The sequence below is a fragment of the Sciurus carolinensis genome, chromosome 5 (assembly GCF_902686445.1).
Source record: "Sciurus carolinensis chromosome 5, mSciCar1.2, whole genome shotgun sequence".
Lineage (NCBI taxonomy): Eukaryota > Metazoa > Chordata > Mammalia > Rodentia > Sciuridae > Sciurus > Sciurus carolinensis.
This window is the reverse complement of record NC_062217.1, coordinates 86,832,161-86,849,732: the sequence shown is the minus strand read 5'-3', so window position 1 is coordinate 86,849,732 and position 17,572 is coordinate 86,832,161. Positions and strand designations below refer to the sequence as shown.

At 38.2% G+C, this 17,572-nt stretch overlaps 1 protein-coding gene across 1 annotated transcript in view; it reads left to right on the top strand.

The window, feature by feature from the left end:
• The first annotated feature begins 843 nt into the window (after nucleotides 1–843).
• The window catches only part of Mphosph8 (M-phase phosphoprotein 8), a 57,784-nt gene continuing 41,055 nt past the window's right edge, over nucleotides 844–17,572 (top strand). The window contains 1 exon segment of the mRNA XM_047552425.1: nucleotides 844–1,165. Coding sequence (XP_047408381.1) covers nucleotides 935–1,165 — 231 coding nt within the window. The 5' untranslated portion in view covers nucleotides 844–934.

Sequence of the window (17,572 nt, the reverse complement as noted above, 5' to 3'; positions counted from 1 at the left end):
AGCAATGTTTCGCTTTGGGTGACTATCAAGGATTCATATTCTGAACATATCCTTTTGGTTTTTACTTAAATTAAGTTTATTTATTTATTTTGGTACTGGGATTAAACCCAGAGGTGCTTAACTGCTGACCACATCCCCAGGCCCCTTTTAAATTTATTTTGAGACAGGGTCTTGCTAAGTTGCTCAGAGTCTCCTTAAATTGCTGGAACTGACTGGCTTTGAACTTGCGACCTTCCTGCCTCAGCCTCCCCAACCGCTGGGATTACAGGTGAGCGCCACTGGGTCCAGCTACACCCTTTATTTTCAATAATAATAAAAAGCACTAGAACTTGGGAAATAAATGCTCTGTAGTTCAATAAATTTCCTTATCTTTAAACTATACTTATTAGAGGGGGGAAACCGTGTGTGTGTGTGTGTGTGTGTGTGTGTGTGTGTGTGTCTCCAATCCAAACAACGTGTAAGTTCCGGCATCCGTTCCGTACTGCTGGGGTCTGACAGCAGGCTGGGTCCAGGAAAGGAGCCGCCAATTCCAAGCGTCGGCGCCTGTGGCGTCCCTTCCGGCGACTCTGCACCGCCTACTCTTCCCCTGGCCTCAACTCTTCCACTGCCTTTCTCCGCCTTCCCCAACTCCGCTGAGCCCGCGCGCCGCCGCAGCTCCTCCCAATCCCCTCCCGCAAACGGCGTTTTTCCGCCTCAAGCGCCCAGTCACCCGCCCACCCGCTTCCCGTAGGCTGGGGGGGGGGCTTTGGTGCGCCTGCTTCTACCTGATTGGTTATGGCATGTGTCACTCTGCGGTTTGGAGCCCACCATTGGCTGATTTTCTTTAAGGCCGCGTCACGCCGCCTAAGTGGATTAACGCCGAGTACGGAGCCCTAGGATCAGTCTGGGTGTATGTCGCAGGAGGTTTTCCTCCACGGCTTACGGATGTCCTAGGATGGCGGCGCTACCGCCCGTGCCGGTTGCTGAGGGTGCGATTGTGACCGTAGTACCTGTGTCGGGTGCCGACAGCTATGGTGAGACGCCTGAAGTCGAAGGAGAAGGAGTTGGAATAGCGGGCGAAGAGAAGGACTCATCCACGAGAGGAGCGGAGGCCTTTGGGGACAGCGAGGAGGACGGAGAGGATGTTTTCGAGGTGGAGAAGATCCTGGACATGAAGACTGAGGGGGTATGTAGTAGGGGGCACGTGGAGGGGGGACAGGTGTGTGAGGAACTGCACCGGGGGAAGCGTCCTGGCTTGAGGGATTGGGCGAGGAAGATGGGGAGAGGTCCTGGCGTGAGGCGCTGGATGGGGGGAGGACATGGAAGGAGGTTCAGACCTGAAGGGAAAGGGTGGGGAGGATCGGAAAAGGAGTCTTGGCTTGAAGGTTTGGTTTGGATAGGACTTGGATGGAGAGGGAGTCCTGATGTGTGGAGCTGATTGGGGAGGATTAGGAGGGATCCTGAGCTGGTGGAATGTGCGGGAGAGTGGAAGGGGAGGGCGGGGAGCTCCGGGGCCCGGCGGGGGACGACTAGAGCTGGAAACACCAGCGTGTGCGGACACAAAACATGAGAAGGGCAGGAGTAAGTCCGTCCGACCCAAACCCAAGCATGAGATAGGAAGTTTTAAGTGTTGTTTTGGCAGAAGAGATAATGCATTTTGGGATGTGATGGGTGAGGATCACAAGGGTGCAGATGACAGATAGGACTTACGTTGTCACCATTATTCAGGTACACGGGGTCGCTTCTGCGAGCTAGAAAGGAGTGATAGTGAAAAATAATGCTTCTTTTTTTAGTCCATTGTACATTCCATAGTCCCTGTGTTTTCTGAAACCAGAAACCATTCTCTGGCTTAAAATCTTCAGGAATTCCCTATTGCCCTGGAATAAAATCCCACTGTCACCAAGAGGGTGACATTTCAGACACCTTTGGGGCACTTAAGTTCTCCTAACTTGTACTGTTATTTTTCCTCTCTTGGTGATCCTGCTCATTCTTTCACAGTACATTTCTCTGTAAGCCTTTTTTGACTGGGATTCCTAGAGAGTAAGGTGCTTTCTCATCTCTGCCCTCGTTATTCCTGTTTCGACTTCTATTAAGGCATTTAAGGTATTATTCTTTGTATGTTTGTCTGTCCTGCTCTAGATTTGGACTTTTTGAATCTCCAGGATAGCCAGGCCTGGTGCACATGCCTGTAATCCCATTGTCTCAGGAGGCTGAGGCAGGAGGATAACAAGCCCAAAGAGACCCTCAGCAACTTAGTGAGACCCAATCTCAAAATAAAAAGAGCTGGAGATGTGGCTCAGTGGTTAATGCGTTCAATCTATGGTACACACACCCCCCAAATAAAAAGAAATTTGGGGAATACATGATTTTTATTAATCTTTGCTAGTTCAGGGTCTAGCATGTAATTAATACACAGTAACTGCTTTGCTTGTATCAGATTATTAAATGAGTGAGTGAACTTTGGGGAGGGTACACACTGGACAGAGGGAAACATAGATAATAGGAAAATAACCTGTTTCAGTAGGTAGGTATGAGCTGACCAATCACCCCACAGTTGTATTCATCTTGTCTGGTATTTCCCATTTGTCATATGTTGCCTTGTGTTATTTTTGTTGTTGTTGTTCATTCAGTCATCACACATTTTCTATCAACTACTGTGTGCCATGTTGTCCAGATGATATAGATGTTACTTGGAGCATGCATGGTTGCTGACATTGGAAAGTTCTGTCCAGAGGGAGTAAATAATTGAAATCCAGTATTATTAATATTTAGTTAGTTACAATGAGTAAAGATAGATTTTTTTTTTCTTTTTCTCTATTTTAGTGCTGGGAATTGAACCCAGGGCCTTTTGTGTGGTAAGTATGTACTTTACCACTGAGATACACCTTCCCAACCAAGTTAGAAATATATTTATGTATAATTTTCCCAAATATATTTTGAGCACCTTAAGGTGAGAGGAGCCAATCTCATCCTGTTTTGTATCACTTGCATTTAACACAGTGAAACACGTAGATGATACTTGAGGAAGTGTTTGACTAGGAGGGTAATATCTTCAGAAGTAAGATGATAACATTCATAGTTTTTAATTTTACCAGTGTCAAAGAATTATAAGCACTGTACTTAAAGCCCCATCTTTTTGCCTAAAGTAGATGAAACTAAGAAAGGTAAAGGTGTGAGGTGGTAGAGGAAAATTAGACTTTTTTGATGTAAAGTTGAGTTAAAATTCTAGTTCTTAAGACCTTGGATTTTTAAGTGCTCTTGTGAATGAACGGTTTGTAAGGTTCACCAGAACAGGACGGTGACAGTTTTTAATCTATTAATTGCTGAATGAGCTGGTCCATTGGTTAGCCATCTACCTGTTGACAAACTTATGGGTCCTAAGAGTAGTTCATTAGGCCTTCTTAAGTCTGGATGTTCAAATTTAATCAGAAACACTTAGAATTGACTCACTTATTGCTAATTTATACATTTTATATGTGTCTGTTTATGTGTCTGTGTCTAAGCATGCATGTGTGCGTTCATTCTAGGCAAGCACTATACCACTGAATCACACCCTCTCTCCCTGTATGTAATTTTTTTAAGTTTTGTACCTCAGCCTCCCAAGTTACTGGGATTACAGGTGTACCATTACACCCAGTTTATATGTAATTTTTTTTTTTTGGGTGCTGGGAATCGAAGGCAAGCACTCTACTGACTGAGCTATCTCCCCAGCCCCTGTAATATTTTTTGATTGCTAATTGAATATTTGAATAATCAACCTGAAAACTGGCAGTATACTTAGGAGGATGAGGCAGGATGATTGCAAGTTGGAGGCCAGCCTGGGCAATTTAGTGAAACACCCTGTCTTTGGTAGCTCAATGGTGAAGCACCCCTGGATACAATCCCTCATGCCAAAAAGAAAAAAAAAAAAATTAGAATATCTCTATATGTACACATCACTGCCACCTGTCTGTTGTTATTTATAACTTACCTGGGATAATAGAGTAAACAAAGAATTAAATTCTAACATAAGAGCAGGAAAAGATGTCACTAAGCATTTTGTATTGTGTTGGCATATTGAGTGGATTTCTTGGCAGTAGAGATAATTATGGTACTGTATAGAGTGATGGAAGCAGATTGGGCACTCAAGGGAAATTAGGGATTGACTTGGCAGAGAGGTTTGCATTCCAGGAGAATTGGAATAAGGTAAGCTAGGGGTCTCATTTGTCACTGTATTGACCTGCAAACTTGTTTTATTTGACATACAGTTTTTTGTTTTGTTTTCTGAGATTGAAATTAGTTGCTATCATTTACATTTCAGGAGTTTTCACATTAAAAAAAAAAAAAAACTTCTGAAAAATTCCAAATGGTAACACTAGGGCTCTCACCCTTCGCCCCACTCCCCACAGCTCTGCAATTCATTATTACTGCCTTCCAGACTTTCTAATCCCTGCTAGTTTCACTCATTTATTCCAATTCTGGAGAAAAGCAGAGAGGCCCTTGGTTGGGAATAGTAAGAGATTGGAACGGTGCCAGACCACATGTAAAGCTTGATATAGACAACATTTTATGGATAAAATGGTTCATCTTTCTTACACTTACCCACATTTACACTTACTCTTATGTGCCCACATTTTCTAATAAAGTTTTTTTTTTTTTTTTTGGGGTGCTGGGGATGGAACCCAGGGCCTTATGCTTACAAGGCAAGCACTGTACTGACTGAGCTATCTCCCCAGCCCCATAAAGTTTTTTAAATGACAATAAAGCACCTAAAATTTAAAGAATATCTGTAATATAATTAAAAAATATCTTGGTAGATTTTTCTGTCAAGGGAATGTCTTGCTGAAATCCTTGTGATGAAAGCTGACTTGGAGGAATGGTATTAACACTGAATTTATATATTAACCATATTCTTCCCTTTAGTTCATTGTCACCTGTACTTTTAAGTTTTTGGAAAATTGAATCTGACAGCTGTTTTAGTTTCATTTGAATTAAAGTCATTTTTGAATAATAAATTAGTACTTTTTCTGATATTTGATTATTTAGTATATAAGAATTCTTTTTAAAAATTTTACAACTAGTTCCAGAAATGCTTTTTTTTGCACTTAGACATCCAGTCTATTGCTGCACTTTATTACTGAGTCATATCCCCAACTTTATCTGCATATTCGTTCAATAATGTGTTGGTGAGATCAATCCAAGTTGTATGGGAGCTTTGGTTTCTTTCACTTTCATTACTGCACAGAATTCCAGTATATGAATATATTAAAATCTGTCTTTTTTTTTGGCACTGGGAATTGAACCCAGGGGTTCTCTACCGCTGAGCCACATCCCTAGCCTTTTTTCTTTTTTTTATTTTGAGACAGGTCTCTATAAATTGCTGATGCTGACCTGGAATTTGTAATCTTCCTGCCGTAGCCTCCAAAGTCTCTAGTATTATAGGTATGCACCACTGTGCCCACAAAATCTCTTTTCTGTTACTATGGATGAGCATTTGGGCAATAGATTTTGACTATTGTAATGCTAATCATCACTGAGCATGTCTCCTACTATATTGTGCATGTACATTTCTCTTGGTATATATACCTAGGAGTAGAATTGCTTGGTCATAGGGTATATATTTATCTTCAGCTTTAAGTAGAAACTGTTTTTGAAAGTGGTTGTACCAGTTTACACTACTACCAGTTGTTGATGAAAATTCCAATTGTCACTTCCTGCTAACACTTGATATTGTCAGTCTTTATATTTTTAACTTGTAGTTATGGGTATGTAATGGTATTTTCTAGTTTTTGTTTGTATTTTTATAAATCTTAACATTAATAATTAATGTTGAAGACATTGAACATCTTATATTTATGGTTCAATTGATTATCTTCTTTTATGGAGTACCTTTTCAAATTCCTTTTTTACCTGTTTGTGTTTTTTATTGATTAGTTGGAGGCTTTTATATATTCTGAATTCAAATCTTTGCATGTTAAAAATCTTTTGTGTTATGTGTATGTTGTGGGGTACTTGAGGAATTGAACCCAGGGCCTTGAACATGTGAGGCAAGTGCTATGCTGTTGAGCTATATTCCCAACCCCCAGGTAGCTGGAATTATAGGCATGGGCCACCTTGCCTGACTGGTTTGTTTTTCTTTTTTTCTTTCTTTTTTAAAATTAATTAATTAACTTACTTTGCAATGTAAGGGATGGAAACCTGAACTTTCCTGCTTGGTAGGCAAGTGCTTTACCATGAAACCATACTACCAGCCCCAAATCTTTCTTGTAGGAATATTTAATCTTAAGACTTGATGTTGAGTGCTTTTATTGACTCTTTGAGAAATCTTTCCCTTTCCTACCAGTTTCCTATTATTTTCTTTTCTAGAAGCTCTATTTTGCCTTTCACATTTTGTGTTTATACTTAGAATTGATATTCTATATAGTGTAAAACAGGGGTCAGGTTTTAATGAGGTAGTCTTTATTGTTAATCTTTAACAATGCCTTGAAAGTCAAAGGGTTAACATGCCACTTTCCTTCCAGGTTGGTGTGGTTTGAATATGAGGTGTCCCCCAAATGCTCTCATGCTAATGCAGGAGGTGAAATGATTAGATTATGAGAACTGTGACCTGATTAGTGGATTTGATGGATTAATAATTTGAATGAACTGACTGGGTGATATGTTGGGGGCTATGCCATGCAGACGGAGCCTGATCACATCGGCAGTGAGGAAGTTAATTAACATAAGCACACTCAGGTGATTTATCACTGGCCGTATTCAGTTAAGTCCACGTGCACAACGTGTGCACAGGTGTTCCCCAGTGGGCCTGCTTGGGCCTGCGTTTTGACCCTTGCCTTGATGGGGCAACTGGCTCCTCACCTGATGGCAAATGGCGTGGCCCCGCCCCTGCGCCTCCTGGAGGGAATATAAGCTGTTGGTGGGCGGGGCACGATAGTAAGCAGCTAGCAGCAAGAGGCGGAGAGAAGCCACTAGCAGGAAGGAAGAAGAAGAAGCGGCAAGCAGATAGAAGCAGCTCGCAGAGAGAAGCAGCAGGCAGCGGGGGAAGGCAGATCACAGAGCGGAGAATTGAGAACACACCTCTTGATCACAGATAGGTAGATCGCAGTAGGCAGGTCGCATCACTAAGAAGCACCTCAGATAGACGCACCCTTAGTTCACGGGATGCAGGACGCACCTTTAAGAAGCAGCAGCAGAACTAAGAAGAAATAGATCTCTGATAAGTGTAGAAGCCTCTCTTTCTCTAAAACTTTCTCTCTAAGCAGAGTTTCTCTTCCTGATAAGCAAAGTTTCTCTTCCTCTAAGCAAAGTCTCTCTTCCTGATAAGCAAATTTTCTCTTCCTCTAAGCAAAGCCTATCTTTCTCTCAAAGTCCTCTCTTCCTCTATAAATTAGTGAATATAGGAAAAATAGTTTAACTCCAGGCCCCTCCGATAAATACCTGCGCAATTATTGCCGCTGGTGGCAACAGTGATAACTGTAGGCAGGTGGGATGTAGCTGGAGAAAGGTTTCAGGGGGCATGTCTTAGAAGGGTTTATCTTCTCTGAGGCCCCTTCCCCACCGACTTCTGCTTCCTGGCTACCATGAGATGAGTAGCTTTCCTCTGCTCTTCCCTTCCACCATGATGTTTTGCCTCATTGCAGTCCCAAAGTGATGGAATCAGCTGACCATGGACTGAATCTGTGATCCTAAAATAAACTTCCTCTTGTAAATTGTTCTTGTCAAGTATTTTGATCACAGGGATGAAAAATGGATTAACACATGTGTTAAAAATATTTGGAATTTTAAAAAAATTTTTTTAGTTGTTGATGGGCCTTTATTTTATTCATTTGTTTATATGTGGTAACGAAAATTGAACCCAGTGCCTCAGACATGAGTCAAGCACTCTACCACTGAGCCACAACCCCAGCCCAACTTTTGGGATTTTTAATAGGATTTGCATTGAATCTGGATATATTTAAGATCATTTAATTTCTTTCAGTAATCTTATAGTTTTCTGGGTGGAAGTCTTGATATCTTTTTAAATTTATTTTTAGGTTTTTGGTTTGTTTTTTTGAGAATGGGTTCTTGTGTTGCTCAAACTGGCCTCAAACTCTCTGTCCTCCTTCCTCAGCCTCTGGAGTAGCTGGGATTATACAGGTGTGTTCCACTGTACCTACCTCATATCATTTTGCCTTTTTTCCATTCTGGGGATTGAACCCAGGGACTCTCTATCTCTGTGCTACATCTCTAGCCCTTTTTATATTTTATTTTGAGACAGGGTCTTGCTAAGTTTTGAGACTGGCCTCCAACTTACCATTTTCCTGCTTCAACCTTCTGAGTAGCTAGGACTGCAGGTATGTGCCACCACTCCTGGCTTCTGTTTATCTTTACAATATATATATATATACACACACACACACACAATACCTTTATTTATTTATATATTTATATGTGGTGCTGAGGATCGAACCCAGTGCCTCACATGCACTAGGCAAGTGCTCTACCACTGAGCTACAACCCCAGCCCAACTTCTGTTTATCTTTTAAGATTGATTTCAGTTTAATTAATTTGGTCAGAGAATTCTGTATGTTAATAGTCTTTGAAATTTGTTAAAACTTTTCCACCTAGTACTGGGGAATAAAACTGAGAGCTTTGCCCATCCTATGCACGAGCTCTACCGCTCTACCATTGTTCTACATCTGCAGGCCTTCTTTATTTTTATTTTGAGGGAGGGTCTCACTAAGTTGCCCAAATATGGAATCTTCCTGAGGTAGCTAGGTTATAGGCATGTGCCACCAAGCCTGACTGAGACTCCCTTCCTTCCTTCTTTCCATTTCTTCTTTCCTCCTGTGCTGGGAACCCAGGGCCTTATATGTACTAGACAAGTAGTACACCACTGGTCTACATTCCCAGACCTTCCATTCTTTTTTTTTGAGATAGGGTTTTGCAGTGTTGCCCACTGTGCCAGGCTTAAGCATTAAATTTATGCCTGTGTTCATAGTAAGGTTTACTACTTTCTTGGCTACTTTATTTTAACTATCAGAAAAGTTACAAAAATTATATAGGAATCTCTCATATATCTTCATCCAGATTCACCAGTTATTAATAATTTATCAGGGCTGGGGTTGTGGCTCATGGGTAGAGCGCTTGCCTAGCATGCATGAGGCACTGGGTTTGATCCTCAGCACCACATAAAATAAATAAAATAAAAATATTGTAAAATATAATTATCATATTTGCTTTATTTTTTCTGGCCCTTTTGGGATGAAGTAGTGGTTTTTTAAAATTTATTTATTTTTTATAGTTGAAGATAGACAGCATGCCTTTATTTTATTTGTTTTTACGTGGTGCTGAGGATCAAACCCAGAGCCTCACATGTGCTAGGCAAGCGCTCTACCACTGAACCACAACCCCAGCCCCCTAAATAGTGTTTTTACAAACTGCATTGAATAACAAATTTGCAGTTTATTTTATTTTATTTTGCTGGGGATCAAATCCAGGACCTTGCACAAATCCAGGACCTTGCACATGCTATGCAAGTGCTTTACCTGTGAGCTACATCCCCAGTGCCCAGTATTTTTACTCTTTCTCTTTCTCTCTCTCTTTCTCTTTGTCTCTCTCACACATACACACACACACACACACACACACACACACACACACACAAATCATACATTCCTGTGACCTGTTATTGGTAAAATTACAATAATGGTATACCTCTTTATATTGTTTCTACCAAGACCAAGCAGATTGCTTTCTTAGGCAGTACTTCATACTACTAAGATTACTTTTCTTCTTCTACCTTCCCCCTGTAATTTATGTAAGCTTCTTAACAATACTGTCTAATCTGTTTTATTTCAGTTTTAACTAACCCTCATAGATGCTCTTATATTCTCATCTGATATAATTGTCCCCCCGCCCAACTTAGTTATTGTAGCTGAATTATAAAATAGTATTGATGTTCCACAAATGACAGAATGATTGAAGGGGCAGTATGGGTATAACTGTTATGGTTTGGATGTGACAGGTCCCTAAAAATTCATGTGTGAGACAATGCAAGAAAGTTTAGATGAAAAATGATTGGATTATAAGAGCCTTAATCCAATCAATGAATTAATTCCCTGATGGGGATTGAATGGTAATTGAAGGCAGGTGGGATGTGGCTGGAGGAGGTAGGGTATTGGGGTCATGGTTTTGGTAGTATATATTTGTATTTGGCAAGTGGAGATTGCTCTCTCTGTTTCCTGATTGGCCTGTGAGCCTTTCCCTCCACCATATTCTTCCACCATGTTGGGCCTCACCTTGAGCCCCAAGGAATGGAGCCTACTCTGTGGGTTGAGACCTCTGAAACTGTGAGTTCCCAAATAAACTTTTCTCCTGTAGTTGTTCTAGTTGGGTTCTTTAGTCACAGGAGCAAAAAAGCTGACTACAACAATAACTGAAGGGTGCTTCAGGCAGGTATCAGTGTAGCACAGAGCATGGAGTTGGGTTCTTTGTCTTATGAGTTTGAAGAATAAAATCCACGGACACAAGGGTGAGAGCAAAGTAATAGGATTTATTAGGGTAATAGAAAGCAGATCTCCCCAAAAGGAAAGTATCTCTCAAAAAGAAATACCTAAGAATGACTATTATCTAAGGGTTTATATAGATAAAAAAGTTTAAGGAAGTCAGCCACCTGCACAACCCTGGGTAAGGCATTCCGTGTCCATGAGGTATTCATGCAGCCTTTAGTCCAATCAAAATATCAACCAGGCATTTTTTTTTTCCTTTGGAGAGTCATGGTCCTGATTTAAAATTAGCCCTTTTATAAGTTTCTTAGCAAATATCTGCAGTTGCCCTTTGTGTTCTATTGCCCAGGAAATCACCTAGGGTTCCATCTCCTTGCCTTCCCAGCTGTATCTCTTAACTTCATCAGTTCTTGGCAGTTAGCTTGGAAAGTTATGTATTTATTTGTTTTTTGAGATAGGGTCTTGTCTTGTCCACACTGATTTTGAACTCCTGGACTCAAGTGATATTCCTGCTTTGACCTTCTGAATAGCTGGGGCTTATAGCTGAAGCAGCCATATCCAGCTTCAGCTTGTTAAGTTTATTGCCTTGATGATAATATGAATAAGATCAGTATCCTATTAAATATATAGTTATTTGGTGTTCTGCAGTTCATGTGGACAACTGTGTTGTATGTTCTTGCTTCTCAGTGAGATTGAGAATTGAGCAGAAAGATACACCAGAATCTGGAGAAGCAAACATTTGGAATATCTGACAAAGGTTTAATGGCCACAAAGTGTCAAAAAGAAATTCTCATCATGTACACCTGTAACCCCAGCAACTCAGGAGGCTGAGGCAGGAGGATTGCAAGTTCAAGATCAGCCTGAGCAATTAAATGAGACCCTTGGCAACTTAACAAGACCCTTTCTGAAAATATTAAAAGCACTGGGGAATGTGGCTCAGTGATCAGATACCCCTGAGTTCAATCCCCAGTACATAAAAAAAGAAAAAGGTTCTTAAAATGAGCAAGAAAAATGGGCAAAAGATGCAGGAGGTAAATAAAGGTTGTCACAAAATTAGCCATTTAGCCATTTTTAAGTGTACAGTTCAGTGGAATTATATTTCTTTTTTTTTTTTTTTTTTTTTTTTTTTTGCGATGCTGGGGATTGAACCCAGGGCCTTGTGCTTGCGAGACAAGCACTCTACCAACTGAGCTATCTCCCCAGCCCGGAATTATATTTCTTGTGTTGTGTAACCATCATCATTATTTCCAAAACCTAGACACCCATTATCCCAAAGACACTAACTATTGAACAGTTACTTCCCATTCTTTCTCTCTCTACACCCTAGTCCCCAGTAATCTATACTTTCTTTCTCAATGAATTTGCTTATTCTAGGTACCTCATGCGTGAAATAATAAATATTTGTCTTCTCATATCTAGTTTATTTCACGTAGCATATTTTTAAGATTCGTTTATGTCATAGTATGTAACAGAATTTCCTTGCATTTTAAGACTAAATAATTCCATTGTATGTACTGCTTTTTGTTTCTCTATCCACTTATTGACACTTGAGTTGCTTTCATCTTTATGGCTTTGTGGATAATGCTGTAGTGAACATTGGTTTAAAACATCTGAGTCTCCTTTCAGTTCTTTTGGGTACATATCTTTGTGTGCAATTACTGAGTCATAGGGTGATTCTGTGTTTAACTTTGTGAAGAACTGTTTTCTGCAGTAGCTGTACTATTTTACATTCCAACATCCTTGTTAGGAGCTTCCAGTTTCTCTGTGTATCCTTACCAGCACTCATTATTTTGTTATTTTTCATGTCGTTTCAGTAATTTACTGGGTGTGGATTTTTTTTTTTTTTTTTTTTTGTCTTTTTTTGTGTGCCTGGTGTTGAACTCAAGGGTTTCACACATGCTAGGCAAGCACTTCACCACTGAGCTGTATCCCCAACCTGTTTTTCTTTTTTTCTTTCTTTTACACCAAATTGATATCCTGTTGGGATTTATTCTAACAACCTATCAGATATACAAGGATATTACAACTTTATATATTAAAACAAATTTTGAAACAATCAAAAAAGCACTTGGTTTGCTTATTTTTATTCTTTAATTTTCTATTTTGCTTTTATTTCATCTTTTTTTAATACTTGGTTTATAAAAGGACAGTTTTTTCTTTCAAATTCTTCTTTTTATTTGTTCTAATTGGCTATACATGACAGTAGAATGCATTTTGACACATTGTACACAAATGGAGCATAACTTCTCATTCCTCTGGCTGTACATGGTGCTGAGTCATACCAGTAGTGTAATCCTACATGTATATAGGGTAATAATATCTGTGTCATTCCACTGACCTTCCTTCATTTTAACCTTGCCTTTCCCACCCCCATTATGGATCAGCATCCAATTATCAGAGAAAACATTTGGCCTTTGGTTTTGTGGTATTGGCTTATTTCGCTTAGCATGATATTCTCTAGTTCCATCCATCCTACAAATACCATAATTTCATTCTTCTTTAAGGCTGAGTGATATTGCATTGTGTATATATACCACAGTTTCTTTATCCATTCATCTATTCAACAGCATCTAGTTTGGTTCCACAGTTCAGCTATTGTGAATTGAGCTGCTATAAACATTGATGTGGCTGCATCACTGTAGTATGCAAATTTTAAATTCTTTGGGTATAAACTGAGGAGTTGCAATAGCTGGATCAAATGGTGGTTCCATTCAAAGTTTTCTAAGGAATCTTCCATACTGCTTTTCAAAGTGGTTGCACCAACTTGCAGTCCCGCCAGCAATAAATGAGTGTACCTTTTTCCCCCACATCCTCACCAACACTTCTTGTTGCTTGTATTCTTGATAATTGCCATTCTGACTGGAGTGAGATGAAATCTTAAAGCAGAAAATTTGCATTTCTCTAATTGCAAGAGATGATGAATTCTTTTTCATGTATTTGTTGATCGAATGTATATCTTCTGTGAAGAGTCTGCCTATTGATTAGGTTATTTGTTATTTTGGTGTAAAGTTTTTGAGTTCTTTACATATCCTGGAGATTAGTGCTCTATCTGATGTGCATATGGTAAAGATTTTCTCCCATTCTGTATGCTCTCTCTTTGTGTTGTTGTTTCCTTTGCCGAGAAGAAGCTTTTAGTTTGAATCCATCCCATTTATTGATTCTTGATTTTACTTCTTGCACTTTAGAAGTCTGATTAAGAAAGTCAGGTCCTAAGCCAACATGATGAAGATTTGGGCCTGCTTTTTCTTATTAGGTGCAGTGTCTCTGGTCTAATTCCTAGGTCCTGGTTCCACTTTGAGTTGAACTTTGTGCAGGGTAGAGATAGAAGTTTAATTTCAACTTGTTACATATGGATTATCAGTTTTCTTAGCACCATTGTTGAATAGACTATCTTTTCTCCATTGTATGTTTTGGTGCCTTTGTCTAATATGAGCTAACTATTTATGTGGGTTTCTCTATGTCTTCTATTTTGTACCATTGGTTTACATGTCTATTTTGGTGCAATACCATGCTGTTTTGTTACTGTTGTCTGTAGTATAGTTTAAGGTCTGGTATTGTGATGCCTCCTGCTTCACTTCTTGCTAAGGATTGCTTTGACTCTTCTGGGTCTCTTATTTTTCCAAATGAATGTCATGATTGCTTATTCTAGTTCTATGAAGAAAGTCATTGGGATTTTAATAGGAATTGCATTAAATTTGTAGAACATTTTGAGTTAAAGTATGATCATTTTGACAATATTAGTTCTGCCTATTCAAGAGCATGGGAGATCTTTCTATCTTCTAAGGTCTTCTTCAGTTTCTTTCTTTAGTGTTCTGTAGTTTTCACTGTAGAGGTTTTTCACCTCTTTTGTTAGATTGATTCCCAAGTATTTTATTTTTTTTGAAGCTATACGAATGGGGTAGTTTTCCTAATTTCTCTTGCAGTGAATTCATCACTTATGTATAGGAATGGATTTGATTTATGGGTATTGATTTTATATCCTGCTACTTTGCTCAATTCATTTATGAGTTCTAGAAGTTTTCTGGTACAATTTTTTGGATCTTCTAAGTATAGAATTATGTTGTCAGCAAAAAGTGATAGTTTGAGTTCTTTTCCTATTCGTATCCCTTTAATTTCTTTCACCTGTCTGCTCTGACTAGAGTTTCAAGAATGATGGTAAATTGAAGTGGTAAAAGAGGGCGGCATCCCTGTCTTGTTCCAGTTCTTAGAGTGAATGCTTCAGTTTTTCTCCATTTAGAATGATGTTGGCCATGGACTTAGCATAGATAGCTTTTACAATGTTGAGGTATGTTCCTACTGTCCCTTGATTTTCTAGTGTTTCGAATGCTTTTTCTGCATCTATTGAGATAATCATGATTCTTGTCTTTAAGTCTATTGATGTGATGAATTACGTTTACTGATTTTTTTGTATGTTGAACCAAACCAAACTTGCATCCCTAGGATGAACCCCACTTGATCATGGTGCCCTGTCTTTTTTATGTGTTTTTGTATGCAATTTGCCAGAATTTTATTGAGAATTTTTGCATCTATGTTCATCTGGAATATTGGTTTGAAGTTTTCTCTTCTTGATGTGTCTTTGTCTGGTTTTGGTATCAGGATGATTCTAGCCTCATAGAATGAGTTTGGAAGGGTTCCCTCCTTTACTATTTCATGGAATAACTTGAGAAGTATTGGTGTTAATTCTTCTTTGAAGGTTGTAGAACTCAACTGAGAATCCTTCTGGCCCTGGACTTTTCTTGGTTGGTAGGCTTCTGATGGCGTCGTTTATTTCATTGCTTGAAATTAATCTGTATAAATTGTGTGTGTCCTCCTGCTTCAGTTTGGGTAGATCATATGTCTCTAGAAATGTGTCAATGTCTTCAAGTTTTTCTATTTTATTTGAGTATAAATTTTCAAAATAGTTTCTAATTCTCTTCTGTATTTCAGTAGTGTCCATTGTGATATTTCCTTTTTCATCATGAATTTTAGTAATGTGAGTTTTCTCTTTCTTTCTCTTTGTTATTGTGGCTAAGGGTTTATCAATTTTATTTATTTTTTTGAAAGAACCAACATTTTGGTTTGTTAATTTTTTCAATTGTTTCTTTTATTTCAATTTCATTGATTTCAGCTCTGATTTTAATTCTTTCCTGTCTTCTGCTGCTTTTGGTATTGATTTGTTCTTCTTTTTCTAGGGCTTTGAGCTACTGTAATGTTAGGTCATTTATTTGTTTACTTTTTATTCTTTTAATGTATGAGCTCAATGCAATGAACTTTCCTCTTAGCATTGCTTTCATAGTGTCCCAGAGATTTTGATATGTTATATCGTTGTTCTCATTTACCTCTAAGTAGTTTTGTATTTCCTCCTCGATTTCTTCTTTTATTCATGCATCATTCAATAGCATGCTATTTAGTCTCCAGGTGTTGGAGTAATTTCTATTTTTTATTTTATTGTTGATTTCTAATTTCATTCCATTATGATGTGATAGAATACAGGGTAGTATTTCTATTTTTTTGTATTTGCTGCGAGTTGCTTTGTGGCATAACATTTGGTCTGTTTTAGAGAAGGATCCTTGTGCTGCTGAGAAGAAAGTGTATTTACTCAATGATGAATGAAATATTCTACATCTGTCTGTTAACTCTAAATCATCGATTGTATTATTTAATTCTATAGTTTCTTTGTTTAGTTTTTGTTTGGAAGATCTATCCAGTGGTGAGAGAGGTGTGTTAAAGTCACCTAGTATTACTGTGTTGTGGTCGATTTGATTTTGAAATTGAGAAGGATTTGTTTGATGTCTGTAGATGCTCCATTGTTTGGGGCTTGTATATTTACAGTTGTTATGACTTATTGATATATGATTCCCTTAAGCAGTATGAAATAATTAGTCCCTTCTGACTAACTTTGGTTTGAAGTTCCCTTTGTCTGATATGAGGATGCAAACCTCTGCTTGTTTGTGCAGTCCATGTGAGTGATATGTTTTTTCCCAACCTTTCACCTTCAGTCTGTGAATGTCTTTTCCTAGAGATTCTCTTGAAGAGAGCATATTGTTGTTTCTTTTTAAAACTCCAGTCTGCTAGTGTATGTCTTTTGATTGATAAGTTTAGGCCATTAAGATTCAGGGTTACTATGGAGATATGATTTGTATTCCTGATCATTTTGGTTTATTTTTTATTTTTAACTTGACTTAGTTTCTCCTTTGATTGAGCTTTCCCTTCAGTGCAGTTCCTTCCTTTGCTGATTTTAATTTTTTTATTTTTCATTTCCTCCTCATGGAATATTTTGCTGGGAATGTTTTATAGTGCAGGCTTTCTAGTTTTGAATTTTTTTTTTTAATGCAGAATATTTTATTTTTTTCCCTCTCTTATATGTTTTGTTGCCAAAAATATATTGCACAGAATAATTTATTTCACTATTTGGATGGAAAACTCTATTGTGTTTTTAAGTATTATTTTATAGTCATAGCTCATATAAAAATACAAACCAAAACAATTTTTATACATTAACTATGTGAAATACTAAGGAGTCTTACAGCAAGGGATTTAAGGCAAAGGATAACAAGTTTAGTAAAAAGTGAGGGAAAAATACGTGTTTCTAAATTTAGAATAACAAAGATCCAGATCCAGATAACAAAGTTTATCTTGCAGTGTTCAGATGCCTGTATGTTAAAGGAAAATATTTTGCAGTAAATGCTGTGTGTGTGTGTGTGTGTGTGTGTGTGTGTGTGTGTATGTGTGTGGTGTGTGTTTGTAGAGAAAGAGAGAGAAGAGTGGCAGTATAGCAGTAGTCCTCCATCAAACAGAATGATTGTAAATACTGACTAGATTTCACCTTCAATATCAATCTTGCTTTCCTACATGATAAAATACATTTAATTTTTAGATCTTTTGTTTGGAATTTCTAATTTTTTCTTGCAAAAATGCTATTTCAACCTTAAAATTTAAAGTAAAATTATAAGATATATTTTCTTATTGCTCTTTCTGAAGAAAAAACATTTTCGAGCTTTATGGCAGAGTTGTATTCATTAGCATACCATTTCACTTTTAAATCACAACATTACTAAAATACTAATAAAATGTCAACAATAAATTATCTGAAACTATTTTTTTAACTTTTAAAAATTTATTATTATTGTAAACAAATGGGATACATG